This window comes from Lactuca saligna, chromosome 3, assembly GCF_052625555.1.
Source record: "Lactuca saligna cultivar CGN05327 chromosome 3, ASM5262555v1, whole genome shotgun sequence".
In the NCBI taxonomy this organism is placed as follows: Eukaryota; Viridiplantae; Streptophyta; class Magnoliopsida; order Asterales; family Asteraceae; genus Lactuca; species Lactuca saligna.
In genome coordinates, this window is record NC_136419.1 from 162,032,905 (window position 1) to 162,052,427 (window position 19,523).

General features: G+C 40.9%; 2 protein-coding genes across 2 annotated transcripts; both read left to right on the forward strand.

Moving 5' to 3' along the window:
• The first annotated feature begins 13,790 nt into the window (after positions 1-13,790).
• On the forward strand, positions 13,791-16,448 carry LOC145036110 (uncharacterized). The gene is made up of 6 exons (XM_078984586.1): positions 13,791-13,972; positions 14,089-14,362; positions 14,741-14,994; positions 15,079-15,240; positions 15,349-15,700; positions 15,813-16,448. The coding sequence occupies exons 1-6, from the start codon at positions 13,791-13,793 to the stop codon at positions 16,446-16,448; spliced, it is 1,860 nt and encodes a 619-aa protein (XP_078840712.1).
• Positions 16,449-16,529: 81 nt separating this feature from the next.
• Positions 16,530-17,867, forward strand: LOC145036111 (uncharacterized). The gene is made up of 2 exons (XM_078984588.1): positions 16,530-16,889; positions 17,322-17,867. The coding sequence occupies exons 1-2, from the start codon at positions 16,530-16,532 to the stop codon at positions 17,865-17,867; spliced, it is 906 nt and encodes a 301-aa protein (XP_078840714.1).
• Positions 17,868-19,523: the final 1,656 nt, after the last annotated feature.

Sequence of the window (19,523 nt, forward strand, 5' to 3'; positions counted from 1 at the left end):
AACTAGTGTATGACAAGAATAGAGTACTCATGATTTCGGGGTTTGGGGAGGAGGACTTGGGGTGAATACCGACGCGGTGTAATTGGTAGTATTGGGCCCGTGCTACCAAGGACACCGGGTCAGTGGGCAGCCCAAGTAAGAATCCCTGGGTATCGAAGACTGAGTAGGACTGCGTTATCGAGTGCGATTATGCCCGATAGAGTCTCTGATATTTTTATGTTGTATTTCAGAGACATCATGGTTGGACCACGACACAGACCTGGTACGAGTGGTGTGACTGACGAGGAGCTTCGTCAGATGATTCATGAGGAGGTAGCTGCAGCGATCCAGGCCGAGATTCCGGAGATGTTTGGGTCTATTAAGACCACGCTGATGGAGACATTTGATGAGCGGTACGCCGTGTTGACTGAGGCTGCCGCCGCTGCAGCTACCACAGCTGTGGCCGCTGCCAGACCACAGAGGGTGACTTGTTGCTGTTTCAGGAGTTCAGCAACACGAAGCCACCAGAGTTTGATGGGACGCAGGATCCGATTGCTGCGATGAGATGGATTGCGGATATCGAGGGATGCTTCTATACTTGTTCATGTCCGGAGCATCTGAGGGTTCGGTTTGCCCTAAACCAGCTCCGCCTGGGAGCAAAGGATTGGTGGAAGTTTTGACGGCAAACTTCACTCTAGAAGAGGTCTCAACTGTGACTTGGGAGAGGTTTACTGATATGTTTAGAGACGAGTATGTTCCCCCGGTGGAGAGGGAACGGTTGGTTCAGGAGTTCTTGACCCTCTAGCAGGGTAATGATTCGCTTACGGTGATCACGCAAAAGTTTCATGAGAGGGCGATGTTCTGCCTCGAGCAGGTGTCCACGGAGCAGGCTCGGATGAGCCAGTATTTGGGAGTGCTGAGGAGAGATATCCGGGAGTTCGTATCGAACTCGTCATATCAGACTTTTGCTGAGCTTCAGGCGAATGCCAGGAAGCGTGAGATCGAGTTGGAGACCCAGGCCAGGGAGGAGGCCGAGTCTCAACCGGTGGATCGGCGGCCGGCTCAGTCTCAGCCGGCAGCCAAGCAGACCAAGTCCGCTGATTTGAGATCCGGAGGTCAGAAGAGCCGTACTTGTGGGAAGTGCGGAAAGGGTCATGAGGGGGCATGTCGATCGGGAGCTTGCTACAAGTGTGGCAAGGAGGGGCACATTGCTAGGGATTGCCCCAAGGGATTCATGGTTTGCTTCCATTGCAACCAGACTGGCCATCGGAAGGCCGAGTGCCCCCAGCTTCACCAGGGATCTTCGCCTGCTGCCAGGGTTCCTGAGGTTCGGCCAGTGAAGACCGAGGCTCCGAAGGCTCGTGGGAGAGCTTTCCAGTTGACTGCGGAGGAGGTCCGCGCGGTGCCTGATGTCTTGCCCGGTATGTATTCTTTCATGTATTTACATTTATACTGAGATATTGTGCTTATATTATTATATGCGTATGTACTTTTCTTGTGAATCATGTGCCTGCTTTGGTATTATTCGACTTGGGTGCGAGTCGGTCCTTTGTTTCGGTGGCTTTTAACCAGCACATCGATATCGATCGGGAGGCGATGAGTCGTCCCCTGCGAGTTGCTATAGCAGATGAGAGAGCGGTATACGCCACTGAGGTGATTCGAGGATGCGTGCTCGAGATTTTTGGGGTCGAGTTTCCTATAGACTTGGTCCCTATAGCTATGGGGGATGTTTACGTTATCGTGGGCATGGATTGGTTGAGCAAGTTTGGAGCAGTCATTGACTGCGAGAGACAGCTGGTGATGATTCGAGACCCTAGTGGGGGAGTGCTCACGGTTTATGGCGAGGGGACCAGGTGTGGGTCGGCGTTTTGTTCGGCTGCCAGGGCGAGGCAGAGTTTGCAGCAGGGTTGTGATGGATTCATAGCCTATGTGATGGATACTCGTGTGACCGTGGAGAGGCCCAATTCGATTGATGACATTCCAGTTGTATGCGAGTTTTCGGATGTATTCCCCGAAGAGTTACCAGGTATGCCTCCGGAGAGGCAAGTGGAGTTTCGTATCGATTTGGTTCCGGGAACGGCGCCCATCGCCAAGGCGCCTTATCGTCTCGCTCCGCCGGAAATGCAGGAATTATCCTCGCAGCTTCAGGAGCTGTTGGGAAAGGGATTCATTCGACCGAGTAGCTCGCCTTGGGGAGCGCTGATTTTGTTCGTCAAGAAAAAGGATGGTTCACATCGGATGTGTATCGATTATCGGGAGTTGAACAAGTTGACGGTTAAGAACCGATATCCGTTACCTAGGATCGACGATCTGTTCGATCAGTTGCAGGGGGCATCTTGGTTTTCCAAGATTGACTTGAGGTCGGGATATCATCAGATGAGGGTTCGCGAGGAGGATATCCAAAAGACTGCTTTCAGGACTCGTTATGGATATTACGAGTTTGTGGTGATGCCTTTTGGGCTCACCAATGCCCCGGCCGCATTCATGGATCTCATGAACCGGGTGTGCCGACCGATGCTGGACCAGTCGGTGATCATATTCATCGATGATATTTTGGTGTATTCGAGGACTAGGGACCAGCATGAGGAACATTTACGGGAGATTCTTGGGGTTTTGAGATCGGAGAGACTGTATGCCAAGTTCTCCAAGTGTGATTTCTGGTTACGAGAGGTCCAATTCCTCGGGCATCTTGTGAACCAGAATGGGATATTGGTCGACCCGGCCAAGATTGAGGCGGTGTTGAGGTGGGAGGTGCCGAGATCACCCACCGAGATCAGGAGTTTTCTGGGTTTGGTTGGATATTATCGCAGATTTATCAAGGATTTCTCCAAGATCGTTGTGCCACTTACTAGGATGACCTGGAAGGGTGTTACGTTTTCATGGGGACCAGAGCAGCAGTCCTCATTCGAGACGCTTCGTCAGAAATTATGCGAGGCTCCAGTGCTTGCACTCCCGGAAGGGATGGAGGATTTTGTGGTATACTGTGATGCCTCTATATCGGGTTTGGGGGCGGTACTTATGCAGAGGGGTCATGTGATAGCGTACGCTTCGAGGCAGTTGAAGCCTCATGAGTCGAGATATCCCACGCACGACCTAGAATTGGGGGCGGTGGTGTTTGCCCTCAAGATCTGGCGACACTATTTGTACGGGGTTTGATGTACGATTTACACGGACCATAAGAGCTTGAAATACTTGATGGATCTGCCAAATCTAAATATGCGACAGAGGAGGTGGTTGGATGTGGTGAAGGATTACGATTGTGAGATACTGTACCACCCGGGCAAGGCTAATGTGGTAGCCGACGCATTGAGCCGTAGGGCGGATAGCGCCCCGATCCGAGATATTTGTATGAGATTGACGGTTTTGACCCCGATTCTGGATATTATTCGAGGGGCTCAGGTGGAGGCTGCAAAGCCGGAACACCAGAAGAAGGAACGGGTTGTAGGTCAGGTATCAGGATTTGTTACGGATGGTCGAGGGCTTATGACTTTTCAGGGTCGGATTTGGGTGCCGTTTGTGGGCGGTGCGCGCACTATTTTGATGGAGGAAGCACACCGATCGAAATTCTCGATTCATCCTGGTGCTACGAAAATGTATTTGTATCTCAAGAAGGAGTACTGGTGGCTATGTATGAAAAGGGATGTCGCTTGGTTTGTCGAGAGGTGCTTGACATGTCGGCAGGTCAAGGCCGAGCACCAGTGACCGCACGGTAAGCTGCAACCGCTAGAGATTCTCGAATGGAAGTGGGAACAAATCTCTATGGATTTCGTCACCAAGTTACCGCGAACGGCGAGAGGAGTCGATGCGATTTGGGTGATCGTGGATCGGCTGACAAAGAGCGCTCATTTTCTAGCCATTAGCGAGAGCTCTTCTGCGGAGAAGTTGGCCGAGTTGTATGTGAGGGAAGTAGTATCTCGGCACGGGGTGCCGATCTCGATTACTTCGGACCGTGACGTGCGTTTCACTTCCAGGTTCTGGAAGAAGTTCCATGAGGAGTTGGGTACTAGGTTACATTTCAGTACGCCATATCATCCTCAGACAGACGGTCAGAGTGAGCGGACAATTCAGACACTCGAGGACATGCTTCGGGCATGTGTGTTGGACTTCGGAGGGAGCTGGGACACCTATCTATCTTTAGCAGAGTTTTCGTATAACAACAGCCATCATTCGAGCATTGGTATGCCGCCCTTTGAGCTGTTGTATGGGCGGAGGTGTCGCACCCCCATCTGTTGGGGTGAGGTGGGACAACAGGTTATGGGTAGCACGGAGATCGTGCTTCAGACGACCGAGCAAATTCAGATGGTCAGGCAGAGGTTGTTGACCGCTCAGAGCCGACAGAAGAGTTATGCAGACAGACGACGGTCCGAGCTTGAGTTCCAAGTTGGTGATCTCGTACTCCTGAAGGTCTCTCCTTGGAAAGGAATGATTCGGTTCAGGAAGAGGGGCAAGTTGGGGCCCCGATATATTGGTCCTTTCCGTGTGATCGTGAGGGTGGGCCAGGTAGCCTACTGTTTAGACTTGCCAGCAGAGTTGGGACAGATTCACGACACTTTCCATGTGTCGCAACTGAGGAAGTGTATAGCCAACGAATCGGCGGTGGTTCCATTAGGGGATATTCAGGTGGATGCAAGCCTGAATTATGCTGAAAGACTTGTAGCCATCAGAGATCGGAAGATCAAGGTTTTGAGAAACAAGGAGGTACCCCTGGTATTGGTTCAGTGGCAGCATCGGAAGGGATCAGAGATGACCTGGGAGCCGGAACGTGAGATGCGGGAGCAGCATCCGGAGATATTTTCCTAGCGGGACTTCGAGGGTGAAGTCTTATTCTAGTGGGGGAGAATTGTAACAGCCCGGATCCCCAGGTACCTTCATTTCATATTTTTGACATTCTGTGAGGGGACTCGGTGAGTTGGAGGTCGAACTCGCCGAGTCGGGTCGCGGTTTTGGGCGGGGGTTCGCGTCCGGACTCGGTGAGTCCAAGGGACGGACTCGGCGAGTCCGTGCTGTTTAATGAAACCCTAATTTCCCGGTCCTAAGCCCTATTTAAAGGACCTTATGGCCCTCATTTGCGGCCACCTTGAACCCTAAGAGCCCCCATATGACTGTGAGCCCTTGTGAGTGTATTTGGAGGCCATTTGTTCATCATTTTGTGTGATATTTCAAGAAAGGAGGGAGAGGATCAAGCTTGAGGAGTTGGGGAGCTTGGATCTGTTGCTATTTCATCAAGGGAGTCTTCTTGAGGTAACTTTCAGAGCCAAACTTTGTGTTTTGTGTTGATGTGTCAAATCTAGGGTTTCTTCTTGCATTTCTTGGCTTGAATTGGAAGTATGAAGGTCCCATGGAGATATGGAACCTAGATCTGGGCCTTTGTAGGTCCAGGAGACCCCATATGACAAGCTTTATGTCCATCCTTTTGAGTTAGAAGCTAAGGTTGTCATATTAGAGGTTGTTTCTCCAAAATAAGCCTTGTATGCATTGCATGGCAACCAAGACCGAGACTTTACGTGACAAATAAGCTTGGGAAGACCAGATCTATGAATGTATGGAACGGATCTTACCGTAAAAGCCAGTTTTAGCTGGTGCATGGCATGGACTCGCCGAGTATGATGAACAAACTCGAAGATTCACTTGAAGATTATCCTTGAGACCACCCAGTGTGTAGTCCTGACCGAGTTATGGGCGACTCAGTGAGTCGCAGAGAGTTGGAAAGGTTTTGACAGGTGGACCGAGTCAAGTTGGGACTCGGCGAGTTGACCTTGCGACTCGGCGAGTTGAGTCGCGGTGGCCTTGTGATTTAGGCCCAGGTGGAACTCGTCGAGTCGGGGGAGTACTCGACGAGTCAAAGGGAAAATTCTTGAGAGTTGGTTAAAACGCGTAGACTCGCCGAGTCACTATTGTGCACTCGCCGAGTCCGGTCCAAATTGACTAAAGACTGTTGACCAAGTCAACCTGTGTTGACTTAATATGGATGGTCAACCTTAGTGGTACAAGTAATAATTATAGATTTATTATATCATAGGAGGATTGCAGCTCAAGGGTTCTAGTACGAGTGATTCCAGGATTCACGATTAGCGACATAGCGAGGCATACGAGGTGAGTCTTCTCACTATACTGTACCCGGAAGTGTTTTGACTGTGTGACCGGAAGGTCGAATATGATATGAGATATATTCTTTATGTGTGTTAAGTTATTCGTTATATGTGCCATGTATGATATGCTTGATTTGGGCCGGAAGGCCACATGTTATGGGCCGGAAGGCGTGGTCATATGGACTGTAAGGTTGACGTGGGTAGGACCGGAAGGTTTACCCAGTCGGGACGGAAGTCCCCTGAGACACATGGACCGGAAGGTCAAGGCCTGGAAAGGCGTACGTGCGTAAGTTGTATTTTGGGGAACTCACTAAGCATTTACGCTTACAGATGTTGTGTTATGTGTTTCAGGTACTAGCGAGGACCGTGGGAAGGCGCCGGCGTGATCGTACACACACTCGGGGGAAACCATTTTGTGATCTTTTGTTATGTAATCGGTCGTGACTAAATTGTTACAATTGGAACCTAAACTTATTACTCATGTTTTGATGACTGTAAAAATGAAAATTTTTGGTTTGAAATTTTATGACGTTACACATTGGTCTGATTTCGGGAAAATATAGTTGATCATGCTATATTTGTCCCAAATCTGATTACATATATCGAGTTTTAATCGTAGTGTCCAGCATGTCTAAATACTTGTTGTATATTTAATAAACATTAAACTAATTTGTTGTATGCATGTATTTGTACTTGAATGAACTAACATTTTTAAGTTATACGAAACGCGGTTCAGGCGTAAATAAAATCGTTTTGTCAGAGAGTATTAGTCCCTTAATCATTTATAGTTTGTATATCTTATGTGGTTCGATATACTTAGTTCACTATAAACATTGCTCTCATACCAATCTGTCACACCCCCAAACCTGAACGGCGGAAACGTTCGGGGGCGGATGACTTCATGTGGTAGCGTAACAAGTGAATACATAGTAAAGAAAGCAATACAACCATCATATATATATAATTGAAAGTTTACATTTTTCAAAAGTTTACATGTTCAAAATCAATTACAAATATGATGTCAAAATATGAGATTTAAACTGGCGCCGCAGCATCTCTCCATCAAAAGCATAATGATACCTGTAGTTACTGAATCCCTGGGACATACAAGTAATTTTGAAAGAGTAGATCAACATTTAAGCTGGTGAGTTTCATAAGTATTTAATGAAAATGTTTGTATGAAACGAAATATCTTGTCCTTGTTTGTTTGTGTTTAGAAAATCCTGTATTTTCTACTAGTATAAAAGTAGTCTTCATTCCAGACCAAAGTTTGTTTCCAAAATGTTTGTAAGTGTAAAAGTAACCAATATGTTTAAAAACCTCGTAAATCAATGTACTTTTAATACCTCCTGTGAGCTTTATAACCATACTATTGACTCGGATTGCCTATACACAACGTTCTTCAGGTGTTGGAATGTTATGACGTTTATCACCCCAAACGGTGGACTGTAGCTAACAGTCAGGGCGCGGGTTGTCAAGCCCGTATAGATCTATACATAAACACCATGCTCCCCCTCCAAGGGATTCTGGTATATAATACAGGACTTGAAATGTGTACTCGAACGTACGTGAAGTAAATGTCTCACAGAACCGTAGTATAAAAACAGATTTACGTATTGAAATGTTCGTTTGTTTTCGTACATGAAAGTGATTTCTCGAAAATCGTGTTTCTAGTATGTAAAAGTTAGCAATGTCCTCATAAAACAATACCTATTATAGTTTTCTAAAAGTGTGCCTCATTTGTTTTTAGAATATCTAGAAAAGAATCATTTGTTATGAAAACATAGATTTTCGTAGCGTCTAAGATAGACATAACATACTTTAAATCTAAGAAAATGTTTAGTTTATACATGCATTACAACCATTTATAGTTTTTAAAGATAGCATCTATTGTAATATATTTTGTATATGGGAGTTCCCTATAAAGTTTGTAAATCACACATGATTCCACTTAATAAAAGTGTATAATAATCTTTATATATAACACCCGATATTAGTCGTGTGTTTTACTTGTATTTCCCCCCTCTAGAAAGCATATAAAAGCGTTTAGAATATTAAAAGGGTTAATTAAGGGGTATGAACTCACTTGAAAGTTTGAAGATAGCGAGATGGAAAACCGGGCAGAGTTTCGTCTCGAAAAACGGATTTTCCTCGGGATTCTCGGGAATCTCGGGAGTAAAATCGACCTTCGGGACTTGCACAAAATGACCAGGGCTTCGGGGTGGTGCGGGCACGGAAAACGAGGTAAAATGCAAGAAAAGTGAGAGAGAATGAGCAAATTTTCCGGGAACCCTCGCATCCTATTTATAGGATGCTGGAACCGCCTCCGTACGCGGGGCGTACGCGTACGTCACGCATGACCGAGTCCTCGACTGCCTCGCACTTCGGATGGGACGGGGGTAGGCTCGCATAGGGGCGACGTGGACGATCCGAGGTCGTGGCCTCGAGTACGCTGGACGTACTCGTGTACGCGGGGCGTACGTGCGTGACTCAGACTTCGGATAATACCGAAGTTTTTAATAAAAATTATATATAAATTATTTATCAAACTTCAAAAATTCATATCTCCTTCATACAAACTCCGTTTTCGACGTTCTTTATATCCCCGCGAAGGTGAGACTACGATCTACAACGTTCGTTTAAATTCCATCGGCAAATTCCGAAATTATTTTAATTATTTATTTGTTAAAATGACGTGATTAAGGAATTTCTTTAAAAATTCATAACTTCTTTATCTGACGTCGGTTTTTGCCAGACTTTTTACCGCTGAACAACCATTGTCGAGACCTTCGATTCTCGTTTAGGTCATTCCGGCCAAAAGTCGCTCGATCTCTGATTCGAGTTTTTAGTTGATTGTTCCTAAGCCAAATTTGGAAAAATCTTAACTTCAGTATACGAAGCCGGGTTTGGGCATTCTTTTTACGTACGATCCCGGTTTAATGATGTAAAACATAGTAGGTAGTTAAATAGAATCTTTTTGGACATTTTATTATCAACGTTTATTTTGATTAACTCAAAAATGGTTACAATACTTGACCTATTAGGCCATTACAAAGAGTTGAAATATCGGGTTGTCACAATGTCTTTCTGGGAGCCCGACACCGGTGTAGGTCATGGACTGGATCTCCGAAATGGAGACAATGTTTGAAAGTTGCGAGTGTAGCAACAGACAGAAGACCGCTCTTGCAATCCCTCTGTTAAAATCTGGAGTATTGAGCTGGTGGAAGTTACTGGCTGGTTCGATGCCCAAGGGGGAAGCTAGCAAGATGTCATGGGAAGAATTCGTGGTGCAACTGAAATTGCAATACTGCTCTGAGCAAGATCTTCTGGAAATCAACAATGAGTTCCAGAATCTAAAGAAAGGAAAATTGAGCGTTACTAAATACGCTACGAGCTTTACGGAGAAGATGAAGCTTATTCCACACCTAATTCCAACTGAGCTTTCCAAGGTCAACAAGTTTGCCAATGGATTACCAGCGGACTTTGGTCCGATAGTCAAACAAGCAACCACTCTAAAAGCCGCCATCTGGGTAGCCAAGAAAGCTGAGACCCAAATAAAAGAAAAGGGTCTGGAAAGAGCTGAAGTTGGAGAGAAAAGGAAGCATGAAGGATCTTCAATAATCGACAAAGAAAGTAAATTCTCGAAATCTGGGGGAAGAGATGAAGCTAAGTGGTGTGAGAAGTGTAAGAAGAAACACTTCGGGAAATGTAGCGAGGAGATGACTTGCTACAAATGTGGGAAGACAGGGCACTACGCCAACAAGTGCGCACCTATCAAGAAGGTGTGCTATAGGTGTAATGAAGAAGGTCATATTTCTAAAGACTGCCCACAGAAAAACACGCCTCCACAGCCAAGGGCATTCAACATGTTCCTCAACGAAGCAAAAAAGGATGGGAGGATTAAAAGATGAAGACTTCATATTAATATATAAGGTCTGTATCAGGAAGCATAGCCTGTTAGAGGCACAATATAGGGTGAACTTGAACTTTTGTGTAATAGTTTCAAGATTTAATATAAACCCTGGTTTTGTTATCTGATGTGTTGAATGATTATATGATTTATGTATGGTGACTTGGTTAACTGCGAGACAATACTTGGGAAGAGTATGAGTAGGTGTGAATGGTAGTAGAGATCTATACTACCAGAAGCACATGACTCACGCTTGGGTCAGGGGAAGTCATAAGGTTATCGAGAAGCTAGTAATTGATTTCGTTTTATTCAAGTTTGTCATTTCCCTTGTTTCGATAATGACTAGTAGGATGATGGTTATTCCGACCCTAGTGGTCATATTAATTGAGTCCGACTGCGATGAGAGGTCATCGGGGCACGACCCATCGGTTAGTTACAATAGATAAATGAATGTATTTATCCTTAGAAGAAGGAGTCCACAATAAGGATTTATTTTGTAACTTAAAGATGTCGATCTAAAGTCCAACGTAGTACGAAGAGCAGATGCAGGGTTGAGCATCAAGGTTATTACTTAGAATGGAGAGATAACTTATGGAGTCAGTATACAAATCCTATTTCATTGATGATTCCGGGACGTAATCATCCTAAGGGGGAGATAATTGTAACGCCCGTAGATCAGGGCTACTCAATTTAGAGACAATAAGCGTCAAAAATGACTTTTTGATAGAAGATTATTTAGGATGAATAATCCTAACTAAGTTGTAGTATATGTTACAAGGTTTCCGTGTATATAAAGAACGCCAAAATCCGAGTTATAACGAAGAAGTTATGACTTGTTAAAGTTTCGCGACAGAATCGACATAAAAAGTAAATTTACGTTAGAGTGATATTTAGCCTTAGCGATCTAAACGAGCATCGAAGATCTCGTTGTTAGTAGCGAAACGACGAAAAGTTAGGCAAGAACGGACGTCGGACGAAGAAGTTATGTATTTATAACGAAATTTTCTGTCCCGGCCTATTAAAAATAAATAATAAAAATAAAGTCAAAATTAGCCGACGAAATCTAAACGAAAGTTGTAGAACGTAGTCTCACCTTCACGTGCATATAAAGAACGTCGAAAACGGAGTTCGTATGAAGAAGATATGAATTTCCGAAGTTTATTAAATAATTAATAATTAAAATTAATTATTAAACCCCGACATTATCCGAAGAGGAGTCAGGGATCCGATCCGAAGTACGCCCCACGTACTTGTGTACGCCCCGCGTACACCGAAGATGTCGACACTCGCACTCGAGGACTTCGGATTATGAACACAGTGATGATTTCGGACCAGTACACCTCGCGTACTCCGAGGCTCCAGCCTCTTATAAATAGGATGCGAGGGCAGCCGGCTTCTTTGCTATTTTTCTCCATTCTCTCTCCCGTTTTGCATCGTTTTGCGTGCTAGAAATACCCCGAAACCCTGGTATTATTCTCGAGCCCCGAAGCAAGTCCCGAGATCCCGAAGATCCCGAGAAGTGCGGTTCCCGAGCCGAAGCTCTGCCCGCGAGAAGCTCGATTTTTGTGGAGATCTTCTAGATCTACCGAAGAATACTACTTCTGCAAGTCGTAGTGCTGTCCGATCATCTTCTGATCAAGTGAGTGTATACTACCTTTCATAAACACGATAATAATACAAGTATGGTTTGAGTGTATTAAGTTTATTGTTGTTTATATGTGTGAGTGTGTAGTTACTTTCTTCTAACACATAAATATGACGTATTTGCTATGAGATACGTGCTATGTGTTTATATGTTATTTGTCTATTTGAGATGGGCATGGAAATTGGAGTTTTATACAGGTGTTAAATGATTTAAACTGTGTAAGTATTTATATCTACAAAATTGTTGGGTAGAACATAGGTAGATGGAATAGTTGGTGACTATGGAGTTAGCGCCTATTGTATAAACCTTGGCGACCATGGAGTTAGCGCACGTTGAGTAAACCTTGGCGACTATGGAGTTAGTGCATGTTGAGTAAACTTTGGCGACTATGGAGTTAGCGCTTGTTGAGTAAGCCTTGGCGACTATGGAGTTAGCGCTTGTTAAGTGAACCTTGGTGACTATGGAGTTAGCGCCAGATAACTATGGATTTAGTACTTGATAAATAAGCTTTGGCAGCAATGGAATTCGTGCCAAATTCCTTATGAATAAATGAATGATGGATAGTTGGTTCTTAGGGTAAAACCTTAAGAAGATAATAGGGATGGGTAATAGGGTTGATTGTTTGCTGATTACATATAATAATTATATTATTGTGGGTTGAAAACCCTATATGCTCACCAGGCTCCCAAGCCTGACCCACTCAGTTTTCTTTTCATTACAGGTAATGACACAAGGGTATAAGTTAGTGGACTTGACGAGAGATTTTGGATTATAGATCAGTAGTTGAATAACTGTTGTAAGATTTATTTTATATTGTTTATGCTTTTGGTCTGTATCGAACATGACATCCCAAGATTTTATTATTTAATGAAAATACATTCTCTTTGAGAAATGTTTTGATAAATTTGATCATATTTTATTTTGGGAACAAATTCCGCAACTCTTTTAATCAAAAGATTACTCTGATTTTATAAAACAAAGCATAAACAAATCGGTCTTTTCTGGCCGTGAAATTGGGGATGTCACATAGGGCGCGCCTAGTACGCTCAACGTACCCTTATGTACGCACAACATACTCCTCCTGATTCCTAATAATTGAAATTTAGCCCTTAGACTTTCATTTCTTCAACCTTCAATCCCCAAGGACTATAAACGACAAATCTTGGGATGTTACATATATAGAATAAAAATTAATGTTGTAAAATAGCTTGTTGAAAAATATGTAAAAAAACAAAAAAAATGTTTTTAGAGGGAAAACCTTATGAAAACACACCATATTTTTATCAAAGTTTTAGAAAACCACTATATAATTTTTTTTTGTATGTTAAAACATTTATATTTTTTAAAATGTATCATTTAAGGAATTGAGCTCGGTAAATCTTAGATAGTTAAAAATGTTATCTACTCGATTCACAACATTTTGATTGTTACAACTCATTAGATTAAAAAAACGAGAGTTTAAATGCACTATAAAAAATTATATAATGTTTTTTTAATCATTTCATGAAAATAAATTAAGTTTTTCTAAGTATAGAAAATCTTAAATAAGAAATTCAGAAAATATAATGTTTTTTGTGTACTAAAAAAATAATATAGTGGTTTTTTTAAGCATTTGATGAAAATACGTTGGGTTTTTATGAGGTTTTCTCGTTTTTAAAACACATTATATATATATATATATATATATATATATATATATATATATATATATATATATATATATATATATATATATATATATATATATATATATATATATATATATATATATACACTAATTTTGAAGTACCAGTTGAACAATTTTTGGGATTTTTTTTTGTGGTTTTTGTTTTCTTCTTTTGTTGTCTTTTTTTTTTTTTTTTTTGTCTTCTTTAGCTTAATAAATATTTATATTAGACGTGAAAGTGGATTACACATGTCTCCATTTCTTAAACTCCTTTCTACGTGTTTGTTTTCCTGCACCTTCTTTTTTGCCATATCGACTTTTTCCACCGCTTACCTTCTACGTCTCTGTTTTCTTTTGCTCTTCTCTGGAGGATCGTCGACTTTCTTTCTAGGTTAGGTCTCAACCATCTTCTTCCCTTTTTGTATAATCTCCTTTGTTTCAATGTTGTTTCCTTTCAAAATTTTCCTTTGGATTGTATATCTTCATGTGTAAAAGTGTAAAATGCGAAAGCGGAAGTTGCTTTTACTATGCCTTCTTCGTCTTCGTTTGGTGGTGGCTTCCTTCGTTATTCGCCTAGACTGGAAGGATTGGATGTTCTTCCTCTTCCTCTTATGTTCTACCTTGAGGATTGTAACTGTGTCAGTCGATTTTGTGGCACTGTTTTTTGGTTTGCTTAAAGCAATGTAGTCGACTCAACTGCAAATCGACCAGTATACACCCAATGTTGTAAGTCTGGTACCGTTATCCTGCCTTACCCTTTTCCCCTACCTCCTGAAATTCGCTCCCTTTATTTAAACAGTCGCTTCATGGCTGATATCAGGGAATATAACAGTATGTTCTCTATGACTTCTTTTGGGGCTAATGTTGATGAAACAGTTAATGATGGTCGTGGACCATATGTTTTTAAAGTCTCTGGTCAGATTTACCACTCAATTGGCTCCCTATGTCCTGAAGATAATAATGGCCCCAAATTTTTGCAGCTATATACTTATGACACTGATAATGAATTTTCCAACAGACTTAATGTGTTTCCTTCTATTAAAAAGAAAGAGTTAGACATTGAGACAATTAAAGTTCTTATAGGATGTTTAAAAACTCACAATGAGCACATATGTACTTTCAAAACATCCAAACAAATTGCTGACGAAATGGAATTACAATCTTACTCTATCTGCTTATATAGTGACCTCCCTAATCGTCGATATAGTGTTCAACTCTCGGTAGCCTAGGATGTATAATTATCGGCGATGAAACTAATTGTGGAAGATATGATATTATCATCCAATCAAAAGGTTATAATGCTCAACGCGTTAGTAAATTGCATCCGAGTTATATGCCTTTGGAATACCCTTTGTTGTTCCCATATGGAGAAGAAGGTTGGTCACCACGTTTAAAGATCCAAAACAAAACTAGTGCCTCTGCAAAAAACTCACTGTTAACGTGTATTACAGCTATCAGATACATCCGCATCAACATATATACTCACATGTCTTAGAATCAGGGCGCCTTTCCAGCAATATTTGTTTGATGCATATACCTGTGTCGAGGCAGATCGATTGGAGTACATTCTGCATCATCAAGAACAACTATGGTCAGATTATGTAAGTGGTTTATATGATGCACTATCGAAGGGTGATAGGGACAGTAAAGTGGTGGGTAAACATGTTTATTTACCTGCAATCTTTGTTGGTGGTCCCCGTTACATGTACAAACATTACCAAGATGAACTAGCTATTTGTAGGGTGTATGGAAATCCATAGTTTTTCATTACTTTCACATGTAATGTGAGGTGGCCAGATATCGAATGCTTTATGGATCTTCATCAACAGCGCGATGTTCACAGAAGAGCTGATATAATTTCACTTGTCTTCCAAATCAAAGTTGATGACTTTATCAAGTTTATCAAGTTTATGAAGGAAGACAAGACCTTTGGTGACGTCATTGGATGTAAGTACATCTTCACCTTTTCATCTTATCATACATTTATCTCCTTATACATTCTTTTTTCCACCTTATAGTTGTTTGCATAATCTCATACGTCCATTTCATGTGTATTCAGACTTATACACAATAGAGTTCCAGAAAAGAGGCCTTCCACATTGTTATGGACATCATCTGCAGATAGGATAAAAGAACCAGGTGACATTGATAAGTATATAAGTGCAGAGTTGCCTGATCCTGTATTAGAAAGACCATTGTATGATGTAATCACCAGCTGCATGATTCATGGTCCTTGTGGATTTTTAAACAAGTTTGGACTATATATGAAGAACAATAATTTCAGCAAGAAGTATCCAAAACCCTTCGAGAAGAGCACTTTTCTTGACAAAAATGGGTATACATGTTACAAAAGAAACAGTCATTCACGTCACACAATGGGAAACAGGATCGTGATTGACAATGGTTACGTTGTACTCTACAACAAAAGATTATCTTCCCGCTTTAGAGCACATATAAACGTAGAATATTGTGGTTGGAACATGATGGTCAAATACCTTTTCAAATACATATCAAAAGCTATAGAACTCATCAGATTCACAGTTTAGAGAAAATGAGGCATCTGCAGAAACCGCTTCTGCTCATGACATCCAACCAATTAATGAGGTAAACGCCTTCCTTGATGGCCGATTTGTTTGTCCTCATGAAGCTGCATGGAGTATTCTGAATTTTGATATTCACATCCGATGCCCACCTGTTATGGCACTGCTTGTCCATCTGCCACATATGCAATATGTCATCTTTAGAGCTGATATGATGCTACATTGTGTTCTTAGTAATCCATCCCTAGGAAGAACACCGCTTCTAGGATGGTTCGATAGTAATGCACGTGACCCTACAAGACACAATCTAACTTACATGGACTGTCTAAAAGAATATAAATGGGATTTGGATTCAAAAGAATGGTCACGAAGGGTTTATGAATCTTCATCAACAATTGGTAGGCTGCTTTTTGTACATCCATCTTCCGGCGAACTATTTTATCTACGGATGTTGCTATGCCACCAAAAAGGATGCACATCATATGAAGATGTTCGGACAATATCAGGACTGTTACATGCAACTTTTCGTGATGCATGTAACACTCTTGGTTTGATAGCAGATGATGTCGAATGGATGGTTGCCTTTAATGAAGCATCAACTTTGGCCACTTCTACTTAGTTACGGTCCCTTTTCTATTATCTTCTGTTATTTTGTGAAGTCGCCAGTCCGGTCTCACTATGGGAAGCTGCATACGATAAAATGGTGGATGATTATGTACATAAAGTTCATCTAGAATTTCTAGATAGAAGACTTGATGTACATTCTGATATAATCCAACAACAACTTTTTCTGGATTTAGAGAACATGCTCCGATCCAATACTCCAAGTCGATCGTTGGCTGATTTCAAGTTATCCACTCCATTAGATTCTTCCACAAATGTCCTAACCAACCGTCTTCTACAAGAAGAAAGCATCTATGACAAAGAAGATTTATATAGACAACATCTCCAAATGGTGTCTCGTCTAAAAAAACAACATATAACTGTCTACCAAGCAGTTCTTACTTTAAATGAGATGAAAAAACAATGCCTACTTTTTTTTATGGGCATGGAAGTACTGGTAAAACCTTTTTATGGATTGTTATTATCTCATATTTCAGATCACTGAGGAAGGTTGTACTTGTTGTCTCAGCTTCTGGAATAGCCACGCTTCTACTCCCATGTGGCCGGACAACCCACTCAAGGTTTAAAATACCTATTGACTCGTCTAAAAAAATCATGTGACATTCAAAAGAAGACATCACTTGCAGAATTGCTACAACATACCTCACTAATTATTTGGGATGAAGCACCAATGAGTAATCGACGTTGCTTTGAATGTGTTAGCCGTTCACTTCGTGACATTATTGTCTGTGATCATAAAGTATTTGGTTGTATTTCTGTTCTTCTTGGAGGGGACTTTAGACAAACATTACCTGTGAAATCGAAAAGTACACGCGAGGCCATTATCTCTTTAACATTACCTTATTGTTATCTGCGGAAATCCTTTAAGGTTTATAGGTTAACTGATAATATGAGGCCGATGAAGGTAGCTGGTAATCCTGGTGGCCAATTCTCTACGTCTGAATTTGCAGAATGGATACTTGAAGTTGGTAATGGGACTATAGGTGAACTTGACAAAGAAGACCCAACAAATACATTTTGGATAAAGATACCATACCATCTCTTAATTCCTACTTCAAACAACTCATTGCGGCATCTAATAGACTTTGTTTATGGGGATGGTGTCCTTCATAACACATATGTCATTGATCTTTCAGATAGAGCAATTATATGCCCCACAAATGAGGCTGCTGACAAGATTAATGAACACATTGTCCAAATGACAGGTAACCTTCATAGAATTTACAAGAGCATAGATACAATGCAGCCTAATGGTAAATACACGTCAGAGTTAAAAGGTTTATATCCAATAGAAATTCTAAATCAGCTGCATTTTCCAAACATCCCCCCACATTTACTTACCTTAAAACCAAACATCCATATTAATTTGATGAGAAACATTAGTCAGAAGGATGGTCTTTGTAATGGTACTTGACTTATAGTATCCTAGTTACTTCTATTGGTCATAAAAACAACTGTCATAACAGGCACATGTATTGGGAAACAAGTTTACATCCCCCTTATCAAATTCATTCACAATCCACCAGACCTACCTTTTTCATTTGCAAGAAAATAGTTTCCAATTAAAGTTTGTTATGCCATGACAACAAACAAAATCAAAGGGCAGTCACTTAAGAAGATTGGAGTGTATCTACCACAACATGTTTTCACACATGGTCAGCTTTATGTTACATTGTCTAGGGCAACATCTCCAGACTCCAGCAAAGTCACTTTATGTTGCATTGTCTAGGGCAATGTCTCCAAACTCCAGCAATGTCCTCATAAACAATGTTGACAATAATGTCCATAATCTAACAAAAAATGTAGTCTTCAGAGATTTACTGTGCAAAATATAAAATTATAATCATAATACTCCCTCCGTCCCAATATTATTGTCCACAGACAAAAAACACACAGATTAAGAAAAACATTAATTACCACTAACTTTATTTAATAAAATGACAGTTTTGTCCTTACTTTGCATTTAATGTTCCATTAAATGCTTAGTTAGTTAATTAATAATGAGGGGTATTTTGGTAAAAATGTTATTTATTTTTAGAAGTGGACTATTATTTTGGGACAAACCAAAAAGGAAAGATGGACTATAATTTTGGGACGGAGGGAGTATAATGGAAAAGTAAATAACTTTGTTTTCTTATTGCTTACCTACGTCCATAGTCAATAATATCATCTTTTAAATAGTTTTCACTTTATTTTTTATTGTTTATATTTTCATTCCCTGTTTATTCCTTTCTTACCAATTATAAATTATATAATTGTTTCTAAGAACTACTCTTAAATGTATATTAGTAGAACCATTTAATACAAGATGACAACCATTTCAGAACTGAAATATGGTTGTATCGGAGGACCATTACAAGTACGAATACTACAGAAATGGAAACCGGATAACCGTCGCCATGAAACATGGTATCTGGCAGTGGACAAATTTGTAAGCTGTTCTTCTTTAAGTTGTATTCATTCTTTGTTTTGTAAATATTTTTTATGAAAACTAACTTTACATATCAATAATTATATCAAGGAGATGCCATTCAAATATTAGGCCAAAGAACCAACCATGGTTATATAGAGTGTATACTTACTACCACTGACTTTTTTACCATTGATGAATATACATGTCCCCTATTAGATGAATATCAAAAAATGTTAGAACAAAATTTCTACATAGATGTTGGCATTGCATCCATAATCTAACCAATTCCTAACACATCTATCCTTCCAACAAGTTGGTTTCATTTCTTACCAAAAAAACAAATTATAGAGTTGGGAGAAAGCCCACCATACTATCCAGGTACCTCATGAAATCTACAATCATTGCTGATGCAAATATACATTTTTTCTTATGTTTATGTCTTTTTTGCCCTCTTTACTATCATCACATAAAAAACATTCCCATTACATAGTATAAATAACATCACAGTTCTTTTCTATTGAATATATTATTCTGATACCTACAGATTTCATTGGACTAATCACCGAAGTGAAGGACTGCACAAAAAGAGATGGAGAGCCTTTTGTATTGCGGGTCCTAGCTGATCAAAAGTAAGAACACACTAAAAAATATAGCTAC